The 21,035-nt window shown below is 44.9% G+C and overlaps 1 protein-coding gene across 1 annotated transcript in view; it reads right to left on the reverse strand.

Moving 5' to 3' along the window:
* PITPNC1 (phosphatidylinositol transfer protein cytoplasmic 1) overlaps positions 1–17,390 on the reverse strand; it is a 262,313-nt gene extending 244,923 nt beyond the window's left edge. The window contains exon 1 of the mRNA XM_082602735.1: positions 17,285–17,390. Within this exon, the coding sequence (XP_082458861.1) occupies positions 17,285–17,332 (48 nt within the window). The 5' untranslated portion in view covers positions 17,333–17,390. The remainder of the gene's footprint in view (positions 1–17,284) is intronic.
* Positions 17,391–21,035: the final 3,645 nt, after the last annotated feature.

Genomic DNA, 21,035 nt, shown 5'->3' on the forward strand with positions numbered 1-21,035 from the left:
TATAGAAGATTCTTACAGTGGGTAGGAAGCTGAACTGGTTTAACACTCAGGGTCTCTCTAAATGTTATCTCAAAAGAAAATGATCATAAATAACAGGTGACAGCTTGATGACAGGTCAATGGAAACAATTTCTATTACCACATTCACTAAGGATTATACCTTACAGGGAAATATATATACCTATATGTATGTGTATACGTATATGTGTGTAGGTACATATATATGTAAATGGCACATTAAAAAGAGGTTTATTTAAATAAAGAGCACAGTAGCTATAAAAAGAAGCACAGTAAAAAAAGAAGGGTTATTTTTAGGAGGAGAGTTCCAACTACAGAAAATAAGGAAAGGACGTCCACTGCTAAATAAAATGAGCTGGAATCTTGCCTTGTGTTACTACAGGAAATCAGCTTGGTGTTGCTTGAAAAAGGGGAGTAGTCTATATATATTTAAAATGGAAAGGGGAGGAATGCATTAAGAAAAAAAAAGAATGTGCTCAAATACAAAATACAGTAAAGGGCACAGTTGTGTGATTTACTTGCACTGGACTTCATAAAATAGTTTTACAAACAACTTCAAAAGCACAGCCACCTGTTAAGCTGTTATTTTGGCCTATCTATTTCCAATGGCAATCTTGACACCCAAGCAAGAGACATACCACCATAGCAACATAAACATCATGGTGTTGGAGAATAAAATTTTAGGAAGCAATTTATAGCTTCTGCAGGGCTGGAAATAAACTAATCCTTAAGCATTTGTTACTATGACATAACGTTCCCACAGGACAAACTCACATCCTCTGGACACCTCAGGATTCCTTCCCACGGGCCATTTGGAAAGTACAGACTCCAAAAATGAATATTGTACTAGATGGACTTCTAAAATAAAGGTATTTAAAGGGGTGAGACCGTGTGATTTCATGCACAGCTCAGGGAATGCATGATTACCAGGTATTCACACAGCATCCACACTTGGACAATTATCACTGTCCCTTACATTTGCTGAGTGGGCTTGTATGTCATGTGATCAGCCCCTCATGGAGACAAAAAGAAGGGTATTGGAATACTATTCAGCCATAAAAAAGAATGAAATTTTGACATTTGCAGCAACATGGATGGACTTGGTGGGCATTATGCTAAGTGAAATAAGTCAGACAGAGAAAGACAAATACTGTATGATATCGCTTATATGTGGAATCTAAAAATACAACAAACTAGTGAATATAATAAAAAAGAAGCAGACTCACAGATATAGAGAACAAACTAGTGGTTACCAGTGGGGAGAGGGAAGCGGGGAGGGGAAATATAGGGGTGGGGGAGTGGGAGATACAAACCATTGGATATAAGATAGGCTCAAGGATGTATTGTACAACACGGGGAATATAGCCAATATTTTGTAATAACTATAAATAACTGTAACCTTTAAACTTGTATGAGAAATAAAAAATTAAATTAAAAAAGAGGGGTATTGAAAGTTGAGGAAACTGAGGCACAAGAAAATCCAGTCTTCCTAAATCAATTCATGGCTATCAATCAGCAAGGCCTCTCCATACTGCACCACCGAGTTAGGGCAATATAGGTACTTTAGCTCCAGGAGATAAAATGCCAAGGAAAGGGTAGAGGAAAATGAAAGGAAAATCATGTTTGAAAGTGATGAGGCCTCTTTTCAGGCATGATACTCCCCGTGAGAGGTGGGGTGATTACCAGGACTTAAAAGATGAACTTTGTAAGGTACGGCTGATTTGCCATTCAGAAAGACCCAACCAACGGGAAAGAAAGCTGATCATCCAGCTTTAAGGTGAGACACACCCAAAAGGTGTGTCGTGGGGTGGCATGTGGCAGGGCCAAGTGAGTCTGCATCAGGGTGAACAGGTTCTACCTCATCTGGGGATCTGAGAGACACCAGGGCAGATCCTGAGCCTAGTGGTCACAAACATAGGCCTGGGCTCCTTCCCAGAACCACAGTCCATTAGCCCTGGCCACCATTTCTAACTGCTTCTTTGTCCTTTGCTCTTGAGTATTCTCAAAGATAGAGGCCTGCAAGGCCCGTGGGCAGTTCCTTCTCCAGATCCCCAGAAGAGACTGTCCAAAGGCCAGGACAACACTGAATGCAGCCGTTCTGCAGATGAAAAACAGATGAATCTATGATGAAGCTTCTATGATGCCAGGGATTTTGCTGCTTTTGATATAAGAACCATTCCTGAACCCCTTTAAAAAATAAGATGGTTTCTGACAGACATAACCAACATTAAAACAAACAAACAAACAAAAACCTCCTAACAGAGCTAAGGCAGAAGGCTGAACACTATGTAAATAATGGCTAATTTTAAATATACTTGACCCTTTTGGAAGTGTGTTTCTTGAAAAGGCTTAAGGGGGTTATTCCATTTGGACAACTAATAGCCTAATTACTATTTTTTAACAAAACAATAACCAAACTCCTTTTCAGCCAGTCTTGGCAAGAAATCTCTAAGAACACCCGTCTCTGCAGCACTATATGTCATACTGCTGAAAAAACATAATTACACTCAGCTGCATCCAAGTTTCCATCAAACACAATCCAAAAGAGGTGAACTATTGAATCCTGAATCTAAAGGTTTTTCATTTTGGTCACGATGCCTCTTTATGAGCAACAAAAACATAACACCCAAAAAAGAAGCATTCGTCATAGTCTTCAATAGTCCAGGATTTGGGTCTCCAGTGTACACAGTACAGTCTGTACCCCAATGATTAAACACAATTCTAGTTACCAAACTCTTTGCACTTGGGGGGGATTAAATAACTCTATTTCATATCTTTAAACCTGTCTCATTGAGCAAAAGAACCGTCTATTTTCACAGCACTTTTCAAGCATTGAGAAAACCACTTTTATCCACTATGTCACTTTAATGGAGGTTGAAATAGCCCAAAATGATGATAAATGTTAGGTGACATGAATGGCTTTATTTGTCTTTTCATCGGCTCCAGCATCTTCATCATCATTATTTCAGGTCAGGGTAAACTCAGCAAAATTTTCCTGATGAAGGCCCGTGTCAAGAGGGCACAAACCACAGGGAACTCACACATCTCAGAAGACATGTCCAGGGGTTCAAATACAAACTTTAGTGATAACCCCTGTCTTCAGAATTACCTGTCCATACAAGGAGGTGATTACAAGTCTTGTTCTCTTAAACATCTATCCAGTGTTGTTTTTCTATTTGGTTAAACTGCTAATTACTACTTTAACAAGAGTGTTGTTTTCTGTGACTTTGTTTTGCAGATGTCTACTATTTCAGGTACATTAGAGATTAAACAGACATCTGTAAGGTGGCCCAGGCACACTGGAAAGTTCTCAGACTGGAGACCAACATTTTTCTACAACCCACTACTTTCTTGGACAGTGCAGGACACAAACTGCTCCTTGAGAGCGGCAGGACTGTAATCCTATAAAATCTAATGAAATCTAGGTTGTTGGCTAGTGAGTTGAAAACTCTACCTACAGACATCACTCAGAGAATTGACAACAATGAAAATGTTGCAAAGTTAACTTATTAATAAGCTGTCATAATAATAAATTAGTTTTTTTCTCCTGAGTTAAATATTTATCAAATCCTAAAAAAAAAAGAAAAGCTAACATTTTAACTGTACTTCTTTATTTAGAAAAAGAGTCCAATTGATGTCTGTTTCCACCTGTTACAGGAATAAAGCATTATCATTAATCAAATATTCTGTCTTCTACTTTAATTGAAGAACACTTGTCAGTGACAACTTTGTCGGAAATACTTCTAAAATGCACTGGTACTTTTTCCTGCCTTAGTAAGTATTCCAAGCAAAAATGCGATTTTTGTGTTAAATGACAACATAGTAGGACTCCTGAATTAAAACTGTCAGGCACTCCAGCTGTTGCTACAAAGGTATAGGTCACTAATTGAGTCATTAATGCCACCCAAAATATGGATACAGGTCCATCTTGTCATTTTCCTCCTTTGAAAGAAGGCAGAATTCAGAAAATATTTCTAGTTACCTTCTGTTAATTCAAGTTTTATTAAGTATGCTTCAGGAAATGATGTATGAGTTTAATGATAAAGTAATATAACCAATGCTTTAAAGGAAAGAAACAAATGCTGATCAGATACCTAAAACAGTAAACTCATAGACAGAAAGTAGAATGGTGGTTGCCATGGGCTGCAGGGAGGTGGATAGGGAGTTACTGTTCATGGGTACAGAGTTTCAGTTTTACAAGATGAAAAGAGTTCTGAAGATGGATGGTGGTGATGGTGGGCCAACAATGTGAATGCCCTTCATGTCACCGAATTCTGCACTTAAAAAATAGTTAAGGACTGGGGCTTCCCTGGTGGTGCAGTGGTTGAGAGTCCGCCTGCCGATGCAGGGGACACGGGTTCGTGCCCCGGTCCGGGAGGATCCCACATGCCGCGGAGCGGCTGGGCCCGTAAGCCATGGCCACTGAGCCTGCGCGTCCGGAGCCTGTGCTCCGCAACAGGAGAGGCCACAACAGTGAGAGGCCCGCGTAAAAAAAAAAAAAAAAGTTAAGGACTTCCCTGGTGGCTCAGTAGTTAAGAATCTGCCTGCCAATTTAGGGGACACGGGTTCGATCCCTGGTCTGGGAAGATCCCACATGCCGCGGGGCAACTAAGCCCATGTGCCACAACTACTGAAGCCCGTGCACCTAGAGCCTGTGCTCCGCAACAAGAGAAGCCACCGCAATGAGAAGCCCCTGCACCACACGAAAAGTAGCAACTAGAGAAAGCCCACGTGCAGCAACGAAGACCCAACACAGCCAAAAATAAATAATTAAATTAAATTAAATTAAATTAAAATTAAAATAATAAGTTTAAGAAAAATAGTTAAGGGGACTTCCCTGGTGGTCCAGACTCTACACTTCCCCTGCAGGGGGCGAGGGTTCGAACCCTGGTCAGGGAACTAAGATCCTGCATGCCACGCAGTGTGGGAAAAAACCCAAAAAGTTAAGATGGCAATTTTATGTAATATGTTTTACCATAATTTTTTAAAAATTATTTTTAAAAACTGACCCGAATGAACACATCCAATTAACTGTGGTCCCCTTCAAATAGTTCATTTTAGGGCATTACATGTTTATTCCCATAGTGTTGACACAGAGCAAAACACCTCTGAATCTCTGCCGTAAAATTTAAGACAGGTTTGTTTGGATTTTTTCATTGTTTTGAACATTCCTGATAATGGTAAATGTCTTTGGAGGACAATTTTTAATTTTGAAAAAAGGCTTTTACAGCTCCATTTTTGGAATAATAATCTTATCAAGTTAAAAATTTTATTTTAGCCCACATGAGGTGTGACTCTACAGGAGCAATATGAATTTGTGCATGTGGTTTGTAAACTGCCTGTGAGGCAATGCTAGTAAAGGTGAGACACAAGTTTCCAAGGAGCCGCCATCTCAGCAGGAACGGAAAGTACACAGTGCTGACTAATACATTTTAATCATTTCTCATACCCTCCAGTTTGCTTACCTCCATGTGAAGAGGTTTAAGTTTTCAACGAAATGTGCCAGAAACATGGTGTCACTTGTCTGTTCCCATTGTTATTTCCAGGTACTAATTTTGAGAAACCTACAGGTGCTTATCAGTGAGCATCTCGGCTAAAGATATCTATGAAAGCCAAAGGCTGTCACTGCCATTAAAAGGAATAATTTCTGTAAGTGTAGGGGTGGTTCTCTTTTTAGAGCATGAACTACAAAACTTCTTTTCAAAGAGGAGTATGATTCATTTATCAAAGTTAAACTGAGGAATGTCACTTGGTTTAATACTTGAATAAAACTGATTGTTCAGTAGGAGATAAAAGTTATGGACCACTCTGTTAGCTTAATTGGAACAGAAGAACTACCTTCCCCCAATTATTTCCTTTGATAATCCTGAACAAGTTATTTAATCTTTAAGGGGTGTGTGTGTGTGTGTGTGTGTGTGTGTATTGGGATAGAACTAAATAATCTCTAATGCTCCTTCCAGCTTTGGGATTCTAGGGAAGGCAGAACTGGGAAAGCAAAGAGCCTGGGCTCGGAAGTCTGACCAGCATGGGCATGAATCCAGGTCTACCACTGAATAGCTATGCAAGCACCTGTGATCCACATCTGTAAAATGGGATGTTAATATCCAACTCAAAGGACCATTACAAGGACTAAATAAACAAGAAAGTGCTGGACAAATGTAATTTCTCTTTGCCTCCTTTGCATGCGGAATGTGACTGCTTGCAATCCAAGCATACAAAACAGAAACTGAATTTTTAAAACTCTTACTTTCCAAGCAGGTTTCATGGGATGCGTCACCGAGGCACATAGTGCTATTTTATTATGTATAGAAAAGCAAAGTGAGGACTTCCCTGGTGGTGCAGTGGTTAAGAATCCACCTGCCAATGCAGGGGACATGGGTTCGAGCACTGATCTGGGAAGATCCCACATGCCGCGGAACAACTAAGCCCATGCACCACAACTACTGAGCCTGTGCTCTAGAGCCCGTGAGCCACAACTACTGAGCCCGCGTGCTGCAACTACTGAAGCCCGCGCGCCTAGAGCCAGTGCTCTACAGCAAGAGAAGCCACCGCAGTGAGAAGCCCGTGCACCGCAGCCCCTGCTCGCTGCAACTAGAGAAAGCCTGCGCACAGCAACAAAGACCCAAAGCAGCCAAAAATAAATAATAAATAAATAAATACATAAATTTTTTTGAAAAAGAGAGAATCAGGGCAAGCAACTTTCACAACGTGTGTAAGACACGAAGACAGAGATGGCTCAGGTAAGCAAAATGAACAGTGTAACCCTGCACTTCCTAGGGACTATTCAGTCCTCCATGATACCTTTCAGGAAGCGAGGGCACAGTATTCATTAAAAGGTCCTACACCATTTCTATAAACAGTCTATGCCAGTTGGAAACACTCTTGCCAGAGAGTCAAGAGATAAGTGAAACTTGGTCATTTTAAGAATCAATCAATCAATCAATCAATCCTACCTTGACCGTTAAAACTAGAAAATATTGGAGAGTTTTGGGGAACTCCAACTAATCCAGCAAATAAGGCCTAATGCATTTGAAAGCTTCAATCACTTAATTGTATTAGCATCCAAGTTCCTGGTGACTTCTCTATCCCCAGCTGATAAATTTTCTTCTGGATAAATTTTCTTCTGAATAAATACACAGATCAGTTAATTGGGGTATAAAAATACACAAACTAATGCTCAGAAACATCTGGATCTGACCTTAATACGGCAAATATAATCAGACCTAAATGGTGTGTGTATGTGTGTGTAGTTGACTTGGGACAGGGAGCAGTCTTTGGAGATTAGTTGCTTAGATTAGGTGCTTAAGCAACATTATTACAGGTTGTCATCAAATTACATTTGTTTGGCCAATCTCACTTCTCTAGGTGATTCATTCTGGGAAAGAAACAACATCCTAAAGACTGTCAGATTAATTCTAAAGAAATTAAAGGATGATGATGTTTTTTCTTTGCTTGGGAACAACAGGAATTCTAGAAGGCTGTGCTTCACCCAAACTTAAAAGAAGCAAAAAAAAAAGAAAGATTAAAAAAAAGTGAAGAACCATTGGATAAATCTGATCAAGAACTTACATTAGCTACTTGTTTAGGTGGATGAGTCGACTTCCACTAAAGTCTAAAAAGGAGTTTTAAGAGCTGGCCCCTTTGTCAGAGTGCTGGGAAATGAAAGAATGACTCACTTTATACTTGATGTCAAAATCTTGGTGAGCTCTGGCTTTCGTGTTTCTAAATCAACAAACAGCATTGTATAATGTTGCTCAGGCCATAAGCCAGGAAGGGGCCAGTGACCCTATACTCCTTTCTCTGTCATGGGTAAAGCTAGTGGCCAAGACAGGGTGTCCTGGACACAGGGGGGCTCCTTCTAACTCTGTGTCATCCTGGGAGACTTGTCCAGCCTAATGCAGCATGATTTTGCCATCCTAGACAGAGACTATTGACACACAGTTTAAACAGTCATTTAGCCTATTTTATAATGAAGCCTGTGATGGAAAGTCTCAAGGACATCTGCCAGAGATGAATAAAGCAGAGAACTCAACTCCCATGTAGAACCATCTCCTCCAGAGCACATATTCCAGGATTCATTCTGCCAACACGTCATTTCCCATTCAATGTGCAGAGAAAGCAGAGGACTGCACCTGGAACCACAGCCAGAAAGGTCACCAGGTACTTACTGTTCCTTCCATTAATGATGGCTGGTGCCAGCCTCTGTCCCCGATTAGGGGTGGGGAGGGGGGCTGTTCCTGAGGATCATGAAATCTGTCAATGAATGTCCGTCCCCCACCCCCACCCCCGCCTGGTACCCTAAAGCCCTGTAGCTGTTCAAGTTGTGATTATGTTTTTTCCCCTAAGTATCAAATTCTGACCTAAATTGTGGTCATTCTAGTCCAAATCCGGCAGATTTTTTTTCCCCCACACTGCTGCAGAAGAGAACAACCTCCTTTGGAAAGCTGTCTAAATTCAGGACAATAAGAGTCATCTTCTTGAGAACAGGGACCATAACTTTTCAGTGTTCGTACTCATAATTCAATTTCTGTGCTTTCTGTCAATGGCTCTCTCTCTGAACATAGATGTCTATTCTGCTGGAAAAATCCATAGATACCTCTTTAAAAAAAAAAACAGGGCTTCCCTGGTGGCGCAGTGGTTGAGAGTCCGCCTGCCGATGCAGGGGACACAGGTTCGTGCCCCGGTCCGGGAGGATCCCACATGCCGCGGAGCGGATGGGCCCGTGAGCCATGGCCACTGAGCCTGCGCTTCCGGAGCCTGTGCTCCGCGGCGGGAGAGGCCACAGCAGTGACAGGCCCGCGTACAGCAAAAAAAAAAAAAAAAAAAAACCCCAAAAAAACAGCTTTATTGAGATGTATTTTACATACCAACTCAATGGTTTTTAATGTATTTACACAGAGTTGTGCAACCATCACCATAATCTATTTTAAGATGGCAAGGAAACTTCTCCAATATTCTCTGGACTGTAAGCTCTAAGAGGGTAGGGATTGTGTGTGCTTTGTTTGCTGCTCCATCCCTGGCACCAGGTCTAACACCTGGCCTAGCACCTGGCACAGAGTAAGAGTTCAGTAAGTATTTGTGATAAACACTTTCATGCTGCCCCAGGGCCAGCCTGAACCTTCCAGATCCCTAAGTTTCCTAGATACGAGAAATAACTACTTCTTTCCTCCAACAGAAACTTTCAATTCAGCTCATCTCCCTACGGTAGGCAGAATGATCCTTGAGGTTCCCAGTGTGCACACCCTGTATATGTACAATTCCTTCACCTTGAATGGGGTGGGCCTAATCAGACCATTCTTTTTGAAAAAGAGTAGAGGTCAGAGACAAGTCAGAGGTTCAAAGTTGAAGCAAATGCTCTCCTATTGGCCTTGAAGGGGCAAACGGCCACATCGTGGTGAGGGCCACATGGCAGGAAATAGCAGGTGGCCTCTAAGAGCTGGCCCCTAGCTGATGGCCAGCAAGAAAGGGGAAACTTAGTCCTACAGCCACAAGGAACTGAATTCTGCCAACAACCACGTGAACTTGGAAGAGTACTCCAAGCTCCAGAAGAACATGGAGCTGCTAAGTTTGTGAAAATTTGACAATTTCACAATAGATATCGATTATACTCCTCCAGGAATCTGGAGGAAGGCAGACTGATTACATTAACTCCCAGGAATGAATGGCCTCAAACTTCTCAGAGGTACTGCTGTGGAATTTTAAAATGAGGAGGTTTTTAATAAAAAAAGAATCTCTAGCTTGCAAGGTTTCAAGAGGTATAAAGCTTAAGTGAAAACCTTAAACAGTGTGAAGGAAAACATCTAGGGACAGCTTTCCTAAAAGGTTCCTATTTTTCTCAGCTTCTTCTCATCCATTCATTCAGCAAGCATTTACTGTGTGCCAGACCCAAGGTTTAAGTACTAGAGCTGCCCTATCCAATATGGCAGCCACCAGCCACATGTGACCCTTGAGCACTGCAAAGTGGCCAATGGGAATTGAAATGTGCTAGCACAGGGAACTCTGCTCAATATTCTGTGATAACCTAAAAGAAAACAATTTGAAAAAGAAGAGATACATGTATATGTATAACTGAATCACTTTGCTATACACCTGAAACTAACACAACATTGTTAATCAACTATGCTCCAATATAAAAAAAATTTAATAAAAAAAAAAGAAATGTGCTGCAAATGGAAAATACACACTGGATTTCAAAGACTTCGTATGAAAGAAAAATAAGCTAAAAGATCTTGTTAGTATTTTCTTATGTGGATTACACATTGAAAAGATAGTGATGGAGATGGATGACAAACAAGTAAACAAATAAGTACAGATTAAGATAAATGCAAAAGGGGGGGAGGAATAAATCGGGAGACTGGGACTGACATATACACACTACTATATATAAAATAGATAGCTAATAAGAACCTACTGTATAGCACAGGGAACTCTACTCAGTACTCTGTAATGACGTATACGGGAATAGAATCTTAAAAAGAGTGGATATATGTATATGTATAACTGATTCACTTTGCTGTACAGCAGAAACTAACACACCATTGGAAATCAACTATACTCCAATAAAAAATTTTTAAAAAGATAAATGATATGAAGGAAATAAGTGCAAAGATAGAGAATAATAGGGGAAAACTATTTTATATGGAGTGGTCAGGAAAGATGTCTCTGAAGAGGTAACATATCCACTTATAAACCTGCAAGACTGCTATTAACTCTCAAGTTTTAACACATGACAGCACCAGGGGCTGGGGAGCTTGAGAGGACTGACAAAAGCAGTTGGTCAGCTGCAGGGCTATCATGTTGCACCGTTCCCATTGGGTTCCATGTAAATGGCGCCCCCTGGAGGTGTGCACCCCTGAGATCCTGTTTGTATGAATTGCTTATAAGTTTTCATAAGATACTTTTTTCAAACTTTACATTTTCCAGATACAATTTGTTTTCCAGTTTTAATAGTTATAACACTCTTCAACTTCATCTGTCATGTAGCCTAAGAAAAATCTCCACTTGGGAATACAACAAAATTCCTGATTTCAAGCATGAGATACAGAGGGCAGGCAGTTGGCAGTCTGCAATCTGAAATTCTTTTTTTCGTCTCCCAGCGAGCTGAATTTGCTAAAGATTTGTAAAATCTTCCTGACTTCTTGCTACAAATCAGCTGGTTTCTGTATTTGTCTTCTTCTCTGAACAGAGGCAGACATGTTTGCTAGTTTTCAAAAAAGTTTTCAGTTACTTGACCATACAGACCTCCAGGCAACAGAAAGCAGGCCAGAATCCACAGAGGCCAGCCAGGGCACCTGCGGCCTCACTCAGGCGGCCAAAGCAATGAACCTCGACGTACTTTTCCAGTAATCGCTGCCCCTGAAAAAACACACTTACTGTGCACACACTTTTATATTCAAAAAAACAAAACAAAACATCTTTGTGAACCCTTTGCCCTACACACACACACATACACACACACACACACACACGCACACTTTCCTGATTGACACTCTGGGGCAAGGAAGAGATCGTAAAGAGGTTAAGTGTTGAAAATAGATTATTTTTTTTAAAAAAACTACCTACAAAAAATAGTATTCTCCATTCACCAAAATGAGAGCCTTTCTGAAACGAAGATGCCTCACTTTCCCTGAATATCAGTTATACTCAATCAGATACAGTGTTTTGAAGTTGATTTTTAAGAGCCTTGGGAATTCACCCCCTGCCTTTGTAATGAAAAGCAAAAGTTAATTACTACCCATTTTTAACTAGGGTTTTGTTAACAATGGTGGTTTTGTTTTGTTTTTTTTCTCCCAAGGCCTAGAATCTGTTTCATGTGACAGGCATTCACACCCAAATCACAGGGAAAATGCAGTGTCCTTTCTCCACAAAGTCACTTTCACTGACCGGCCAGGAAGACAGCATCTGCTCCTCGTTGTCTGTTCTATTAGTGGTGAAAGGTTTGCACTGATCCATTAACCCGCCCCCCACTTCCCGGGTGCCCCTCACGACCAAGAAGGGAGCTTTGGGAGACAGCTGGGCAGCAATGAGCAACACTGTTCCCTGATGACTGTGAAACAGGCCAGAGAAGCTAACGGGATCACCCAGAAATCACTCACAACCCCAGCCTTTGTCCCTCCCAACTAAGCTAACAATTAAGAAAAAAAAAAAAAAGTCAAAATAGTGCTCATTCTTAAAAAAAAAAAATTCCAAAATTATGTTTATGAGGAACCCTGGAGAAGGTCTGTGAGATTAATCCAAGGAGTCTTTTCTCCTTTACATTCAAGGATATCACTTTGTACAGAAAACGAAGTGTTGATGAAAATATCAAATTTAAAACCTCTTTCCTGACCTTCCCTGGTAGCACAGTGGTTAAGAATCCGCCTGCCAATGCAGGGAACACACAGGTTGGAGCCGTGGTCTGGGAACATCCCACATGCCTCGGAGCAACTAGCCTGTGCACCACAACTACTGAGCCTGCGCTCTAGAGCCCGCGAGCCACAACTACTGAGCCCGCATGCCACAACTACTGAAGCCCATGCGCCCAGAGCCCATGCTCTGCAACAAAAGAAGCCACCGCAATGAGAAGCCTGTGCACAGCAACGAAGAGTAGCCCCCACTCGCCGCAACTAGAGAAAGCCTGTGCGCAGCAGCAAAGCCCCAACGCAGCCAAAAAAAATAAATAAATTTATATATATAAAAAAACCTCTTTCCTTAAAGAATTTCTGCCCCAATAGGTTTGCAGATGCATTTCACGAAAATGCTTTAAAACGGAACAAAAAGGAGCACTGTTCGGCATTTTGGCATCTTCATTTATGTCACTCCAGAGACGGCATCACCCCGATCCCAAATCTGTTCTCAGAAATGTGCGCAAGAAAATTCTCTGGGGACTCGGGGGGAGCCTGGATAAAGTGCGCTGGCTCCCTGCCAGGGCAAAGAATAAAATAATATTCTGTTAAAAAGTTGGGTTTTTTTTTTTTTTTCTTTTCTTTTCTCTCTCTTTCTTCTTTTCTTGGAGGGGAGTGTTTCTGTTTTTCATTGTGCATCAAATCCCTGAAGATCGGGCTTCCCTGGTGGCGCAGTGGTTGAGAGTCCACCTGCCGATGCAGGGGACACGGGTTCATGCCCCGGTCTGGGAAGATCCCACATGCCGCGGAGCGGCTGGGCTCGTGAGCCATGGCCGCTGAGCCTGTGCGTCCGGAGCCTGTGCTCCGCAACGGGAGAGGCCACAACAGTGAGAGGCCCGCATACGGCAAAAAAAAAAAAAAAAAAAAAAAAATCCCTGAAGATCACAAGTAAATCCCAGACATTAATGTTGATGCAGTCAGAACAGGAAGTATTAAACACCAAAGCAAGCAATGAAGTTGAAAAGATTCCCACCTTAGATCATACTGGGCTGTGCTCAGCTCTTGGAAGATGCTTATCTTACCGATAAGGACCTGTCAGGGAGGAGTGATCAGACTGTGCTCCACGGAGTCCTGAAGATGCAGTTTGGGATCAGGATGCTGGGACCAGTGGCAGCACCAAGGTGTGGCTTAGGAGGGAAGGGTCTTGAACTCCACCATAATCTGCATTGAGCCACACATCCAAAAGCTACCCCCCAAAAAAATACAATCTAAGGAAAATCAGTGGACTTGTTATACAAAAGCAGCTTCAAAGAGAGGGTCCTGGCCACCTTTAGGGGCAGCTGACAACCCCTAAAATTCCCCTAAGAAGACAAGGTCAGAGTCTCCAACCCACCTTCCAACTAGAGACTGATTTAGTCTCCTGCTTTACACATTCGGCTTAGGGATATTTCCTTCCAACAAGGAATCCCAGCAAAAGAGCTTTGTTCTGGGTTCTGGCCTAGACCTTGCCCTTGGCTATGAGATGGGCAACTAACTTCACCTTCTATAGCTCTAGTCTTCTCCTCCACAAAATGAAATGGTTCAACTCTAGACCATCTCTAATGGTCCTTCCAAGTCTAAAATTTTAGAATCTATATCACCAAATGTTTCAAATGAAGACAATGACAACTGTCTCTTCATAGGCAACTATTGGCCCCCAGGGACCTTTGCTGTTTAGAACTTTCCAAAGGGCTTATATTTAGTTCAGGGACAACAACATTGAAAATAAATGAGGAGACTATTCCAATGAAGTGGGGTTTTTTTTAATTAAAATAAATCTATGGGGGCTTCCCTGGTGGTGCAGTGGTTGCGAGTCTGCCTGCCGATGCAGGGGACATGGGTTCGTGCCCCGGTCCGAGAGGATCCCACATGCCGTGGAGCGGCTGGGCCCGTGAGCCATGGCTGCTAAGCCTGCACGTCCGGAGCCTGTGCTCCGCAACGGGAGAGGCCACAGCAGTGAGAGGCCCGCGTACCACAAAAAATAATAATAATAAAAAAAAATCCATGGGATGTTACTTATAATTCTTTACTCTGATATGAATGTCTGAAAAACAAAACACCAACACTGATCTAGACTGTAATTCAGCTTTACTTGCTTTATCTCCCAGAGCTATTCTTCTTTCCTGGAACTAAGGAATATTTTATGAGTTAAAATAAGGCGAGAGAAATAGTAGAAACTAGCACATTCTGTACCAATTCAAAAGGTCTTTGATTTTTCATTTAGTTGATAGTGCTGACTTTATCTGTTTTCAAGAATTTTTTTTTTTTTTTCTGGGATTAAACATGAGTAACGGGCAAGAGGCAGAGTAAGAAGAAACAAATACTAATGGTTTTACCATGGCTCTGGTTCTGGCTTGGCTATTAACTAGTTGTGTGGCCTGGTGCACATCACTTAACCTTTCTGAATCTCTGTTCACTCATCTGCAAAATGTGGATAACACACCAGTCTCCCTTACACTCTCCTCCAAGAAGAGTTAAACTAGATAAGACCAGGGAAAAAGGATGGACATACAGTGTTGGTCCTTTTGATGACTCTCCAAAACAAGGGCATTTGTCTCATTTTTAAAAGTATGGACATTGCTACTAATTAACTGTGGTTGTCAGAACAGGGACAAATCCTAGAAGTTTCATGTAGGCTGAATCAGGCCCAAAGCAAATCAAGAGTTGTAGCAAAAGTGAGGTTTCTAAAAGTCTACCAAAGTTGATGGTAGTTGTCTTCTTTGAAGATAATGGCTTCCCAGTTTTCAGAGTTAAGGTTGGGAAGACACAGTGCTAAGGTGGATGGTGGATTGACGCTAGGGGTCTAACCTCTGGCAAGCTGGGCCTCATGTCCTCATCCATCATCTGACTTGGGTAATCTGAATCCCGCTTTGAAACCCTCCTCAATCTAAACTGCCCCCTGCTTCACTAACAAAGAAGAAAACTACTTCGGAATATGACCTTACAGACACTGAATCATGCTTTGGTCCAAATGAATTACACATTAATTAAGTTATAATTATACATTATATTACAGGCCGAGTCTCATTTTATTTGCCAATCAAGAAAGGAAGGGTCTCCACCTATACCACTCAAATATGATTACTTCACCCCAAAGTTGTAGTTATTTCAGTACAAAAAAAAAAAAGTGGAGAAAGAGCAGTGCCTGAGGGTTCAAGAAAGCCTGAGAAGGGAAAAAAACAGAATAAAGAGATTTTGTAGGTAGTACAGAAGATTCTAGAGCTGGTTACTTTCTTGACTATCACCTGCAATGGGGGGCATTTCATGCAGTACCAGCATTGCCCCTAGATCCCAAACCCTCTCAATAAATAAAGTCATTAGGAGGAGATGGAGTGGAAGCAGACACACCTCCAAGCTGAACTACTCCAGCTCATCTGCTCAGGGGTGAGAAGATCTCAACCTTTTCTAGAAAAACTCCGGTTAACCAGTTTCATTCATTTGCCTCTCCCATCGTCCACATAGCATTGTGTGCTGCTTCTCCACGTGATTTACACGGTCTGCCTACCCACGTGGCATCCCTCCTTCAAGACCTTGCTCAAATGCTATCTCCTCCAAAGCCAACGAACTGCACCGCTCAGTTGATCACTGGGGTGGGGGCTGATCTCTTTGGCAGCCAGCGTCCCTAGAATACATTTTGTAAACTCGGAGCTATACTTTGATCTTGCCTTGGATTGTACCTGGCTCTTCCTTAACACTTGCTCCAGACAACAAATGAAGACAAGTCCCCACCTTTTTCTCTCCCAAAGCACCTCGCCCCTTCCCCAAGTAGTGGCTCAGTAACATGTCTGACGGATTAAGTGCGCTGTATTTAAACATAAACACGGTTTGGGTCGCCGGTGTCATGTGTGTTGCCACACCAAACCACACTGGTAAGTTTCATATTGCCTTGATTGGCTTCAAGCTCCCAGGATGTCCCTGGACAGGCGCTAAGCAATTGTGAAATCACCAAAGATAGGGAGGCAGAGCGGGAATAAAGGAAAGCCGGGGCCTGAATAATCCTCACTGAGTCATCGTTTCCTGAAAGATCGAGTTTGAGGCTTGGGGTGGGGGAACGGGGTGGGAAGGGAGGGGTTCGGGAGAAAGGAACCTGAGCAGCGCGTGGAGGACGAGCCCAGGCCAAGCACCCTCCCCTCGCCCTGCAGCTGCGGGACCCGGGAACCCGGACCGGGCCCGCACCCACGTGCTGGAGCGCCCCCCTGTGGCCGCGCCGCAGCCCCCGCCGTTCCCCGCTCGCCCGCAGAGAGCTCTCCCCGCGGCCCAAGAAACAAGACAAGCAGAAAGTTTCCGACCCAGGCGGTTAGAGAAAGGTCGAAGCCAGGTCCGGGGGCCTCGAAGCGCGGCCGTGGCCGGAGCGGCGCCCAGTCTGGCGGCGCTGGCAGGGGTCAGAGCCCAAACGGACCCCCCGAGGGTTCCGAGGTGCCTCGAGGCGGGGCCCGGGCCCTCCAAATCCCGAGGGCGAAGGGCTTCTCCCTTACCCCAACCTTCCAGCGAAGGGCGGGAGGGGAACCTGGGCCCACGCCAGGTCGGATTGCCCCCCCAGCTACCAGGGCATGCTTGGGGCTCTTGGGTTTGCTTTATTCATTTTCTTAATTGGAAGGAGGGGGCGACCAAATCCCTTTGGCGCATTCTGATCCCCAGCAATCTGGATTCTGGGTGCCCCCCCAAAAAAACCCACCTGCAGTCCACCGCCCCACCCAACGCCGCCCTCCTTGCTGGGGTGACAAGTGGAAGCAGCAATTCCACTTCCTCCTCCCCCTACAGCCTCCCGGTTTGGGAGACAGTTTTCCACCAGGGTTTCCCCGCCGCCCGCAGTGGACCCGCCGGCCGGGAGGCGGAGACGGGAGGCGCGGCGCCCCGGAGCCGGGGACGGGGAGTGGGCGAGGCCGGGCCCGGCGCGGCGCTTACCTCGGCTACGGTGAGCGGCATACAGATCCGGTACTCCTTCAGCAGCATGGTCCTGCCGGCCGCGGACCCTCGAGGCGGGAAGCTGGGGGGCTCCCCCAGACCAACAAGGCTGCCGCCCAGGCGCAGGGCAAAGCGCCCGGAGCCCCGTGCTCGGAGCCGGGCGGCGAAGCAGCCCCGGCGGTGCGCTCAGGTTCTGGCTTCCTCCTCTCCGCCCGAGAGCATGTCAAGGCTTGGGTCCTGGTGTTCGCGGCTCCCCCGCCTCCTTCCTCGCCGAGGTCGATCCGCCTGGAACGCGGTGTTGCAAAGTCAGGCAGGGAGGGAGGGAGACCCACTGGAAACCTCTCTGATCGGCAGCCCGGGGCAGTAGTACCGGGCGCCAGATCAGGACATGCCCGGCAGCGGGCGAGGGAGGAAGAAAAAGAGAGATTTCCAAAAATTAAAACGAATGCACAAAAGTCACCCGCTCGATCCGCCTCTGAAACCAGATCTGAACCTGGCGACCCCCCTTTTCCGGCCGGTCTGCCCAAGGCTAATGTCACCAGGCACACATTGCTGACGGAGCCAGAGATGCTGACTTTCCAGACAAAGGCTCGATCGGCTGTGCTCCCCGGGCGGTAAACAAGATTTCCTGCTCTTTTTACGGCCGGTCCCCGAGGCGCTTCAGGGCTCGCTGGGGGAGAAAAGGGAAGCCGCCGCCGCCGCTCAGCTCTGCCGGGCTGGGGCCCCGGGTTCCTCCGACCTCGGCTCGCGGCTGCGAGGGGCGGGCGGGAGGAAGCTGGCGCCTTCCGTGCGCGTCCCCTCCCCCGAGTCCGGATCCCCGAGCGCCGTGCGTGCCCGAGAGTTTGCAGCCACCTCGCCGGGGCCGGAGAGTCGGCGCCGAGCTGCAGTGTGCCTCGGGCCCGGGAGGTGGGTGCGGGAGGAGCGAGTGCGAGCGAAGCTGACATCAGCAGCCGCCTCGGCGGGGAGGGTAGCCCCATCCGGCCAATGGGGAAATGGCAAAGAATGTGGAGGATTTAAACAAAACAGCATGTCTCTCCCGGGCTGCTGCCAGACGGCAGGGCTGCCGCGGAGAGCCGAGGCCGGCCGGCGATGGGGAGGATCGGAAAAGGGGGCTCCCTTTGGCTCCTTTACCCTTTGAATGTGTTCTCAAATGTACCCCGGGTGCCACAGTGCTCTGTCCAGGCACTCTGGGTAGTTTCTGGGTCCAAGGTACAGAAGTGCCTCTTGACCTTTAGAGAAGGTTTTTACAAATGCCCACCGAGAGCGTTTTCACTTTGGTCCAGTAAGCAAGTCCAGCGCTGGAGAGGCGATGGGATTTGGGAGCAGGAGAACAAACCCTTGCCTGGTTTCCTAACTGGTTTCAGAGCAGGAATCCAGAAACTGGTAAGTGCAACAATGTGAATGAAAATGAAATCCAAACAGAAAGACACACAAACCAGGGGGAACATGAACCAGGCATAGCCTTTTACCTCTCCTGGCCCTGCTCTGCAGTCTGACTGCAGGCTTCGCAGAGCAGCAAGAATAGGTTTTCCTGTCAGCACTCCCAAGTTCAAAAAGTCACAGTGAAATGTCAGTGAAAATGCCTGGAGTGTTGGTATTTCATCCATATTAAACAGATCCCTCATTTTAACCACAAGAGGCACATTCTTCAGTTACTCAGGAAGCTGCATGTAACTGCTGAAGTCTGTTTTTCATTTGTCTGGTATTTTTAAGCTTGTTTTTCTGAAAAGTTGCTGGATGAAAAATGCATCAGTTGCCTCTTTGCAGAATAACCCACAAGCATCATCTTTCCTCAGAAAAAATATTCGTGCTCTAAGATCCTGCAGCTCCTCACGGGGCTTTGGATGGCGATACCGATGGCCTCAATCTTATAGTATTTAAAATTATAAGTAATAAGTAATTAACCAATATAACTATGGTGGGCTGTGGCTAAAATCATCCAGATGGCTGGAGAGAAATTATAACTGTGAATATGATACAAAGGCTGATAGAAAAATGACACCCTCTATCCAGGTTATATTCTAGGGAAAAACTATTTTTTAGATAAATGCTTCCCAGAGTTGGCTCAGAAAGATTCACAGCAACTAATTAAAGCTAAACCAAATTCCTCGAGGTGGAAAATCTAAATCTGACACTGTACTGCTGAATAATAACACATGAAAGCCTGTGATACGCAGAGCAAGCTCAAGCTGTTTTTCTTTTTCCTGCCTCTTACTAAAACACGCGTAATGGCTTCACTTCTGGCACTTAAAACTCTTCCCAGAGGCAGCTAGGGGATGTATTGGCTAGCCACACATGCATATGCACACAGGACATCAGGGTATGTGGACAAATTCCTGGCTTTCCTAGATGTTTCCTGACATTGATTCTGTATAATGAAGTATTTTACTGATGAATATTACGGTTGAGGAAAGACTTCTCCGAATCTCGCAAACTGCAAATTACCACGTATATGCGTCTGTCCTTTCCCCTCTGCTAAGCTGACTTCTTCCCTGAACTTTTCCTTTTCAGTCAGTCCACATGCCTGGTCACATTACCCTTGTTCAGCCACAGCTCTAATCCTTCTGCCTTCAAAACCTCTTAGTGATTCTCGGTGGTCTAACTGAGCAAGTTAAAATTCCCTGGCGGGAGGATCAAGGCTCTGAATCTACCTTTCCCACAGAGCCCCATCACCCTTCCCCAGCCCTACTCCAGCCAAATGAAAAATCTCTGTTGTCTAGAGAAGGGCTCCACTTACTTCGATCCTTCTGCTCTTGCCACTGCCTTCACAGAGAATCCTCTCCCACTCCCTCCCTCCCAATTAAGCAGCAGGGCACTGACAATCTGTGTTGGAAAGTGATTCTGATGGTAGTGTGTTGGATGGGTTGGGACAGAAGGATAGCAGAGGCCAGAGGTTATATGACTGTAATTCTAAAGGAGACAAATGGGGAGGGTCTGAATTAGACAGCGAATCAAGAAAAGACAATGGGGCTTCCCTGGTGGCGCAGTGGTTGAGAGTCAGCCTGCCAATGCAGGGGACACGGGTTCGTGCCCCGGTCGGGGAAGATCCCACATGCCGCGGAGCGGCTGGGCCCGTGAGCCATGGCCGCTGAGCCTGCGCATCTGGAGCCTGTGCTCCGCAACGGGAGAGGCCACAACAGTGAGAGGCCCACGTACCGCAAAAAAAAAAAAAGACGATGAATTTAAAAGACATGGATAGGACTTGGGAACCGATGGGTTTTCTCTACAACAGTGCTTGGGAGAGGGGAAGGCAAAGGGAGAGCTTATTCATTCATAACTCATTCACACAAGGGAGGAGGGCGCCATCTACTGGTCAGATACCTTGCTTTAAAATGTTTTAAGTCGCCTCGTCAGCAGGAGTCTGGCGAGAACCGTATCTTTGTTTCTTTTCAACCAATGGAGTTCGCAATATCCATTTCCAAAGAGCCTTGAAGGTGTTGCTAGCATCACTGTGGATGGTAGCGATGTTCCAGTAACAACGTACACTCTACAGTTATGGATCATCACCTATTAAAAAGTGTGGATGGGGAGCAAAGGGCAAAAAAGAAGAACCAAGAGTAAAGTTACCAGTGAGGAATGATGCGACCAAAAGGAAAAGAGTATTAGCCTACTCATGTCTATGACAGCATATATTCTCAGATGGGTGACACCTTCTGAAGGCAGGGGTTCTCAGAACGCGAGATGGGGGAGGTGTGCATCTCAATCAATCACCTGAGGAGCTCTTCAACCCATTGTCTTCACCTGAATTCTG

This window comes from Mesoplodon mirus, assembly GCF_964341445.2.
Source record: "Mesoplodon mirus genome assembly, chromosome: 18".
In the NCBI taxonomy this organism is placed as follows: Eukaryota; Metazoa; Chordata; class Mammalia; order Artiodactyla; family Ziphiidae; genus Mesoplodon; species Mesoplodon mirus.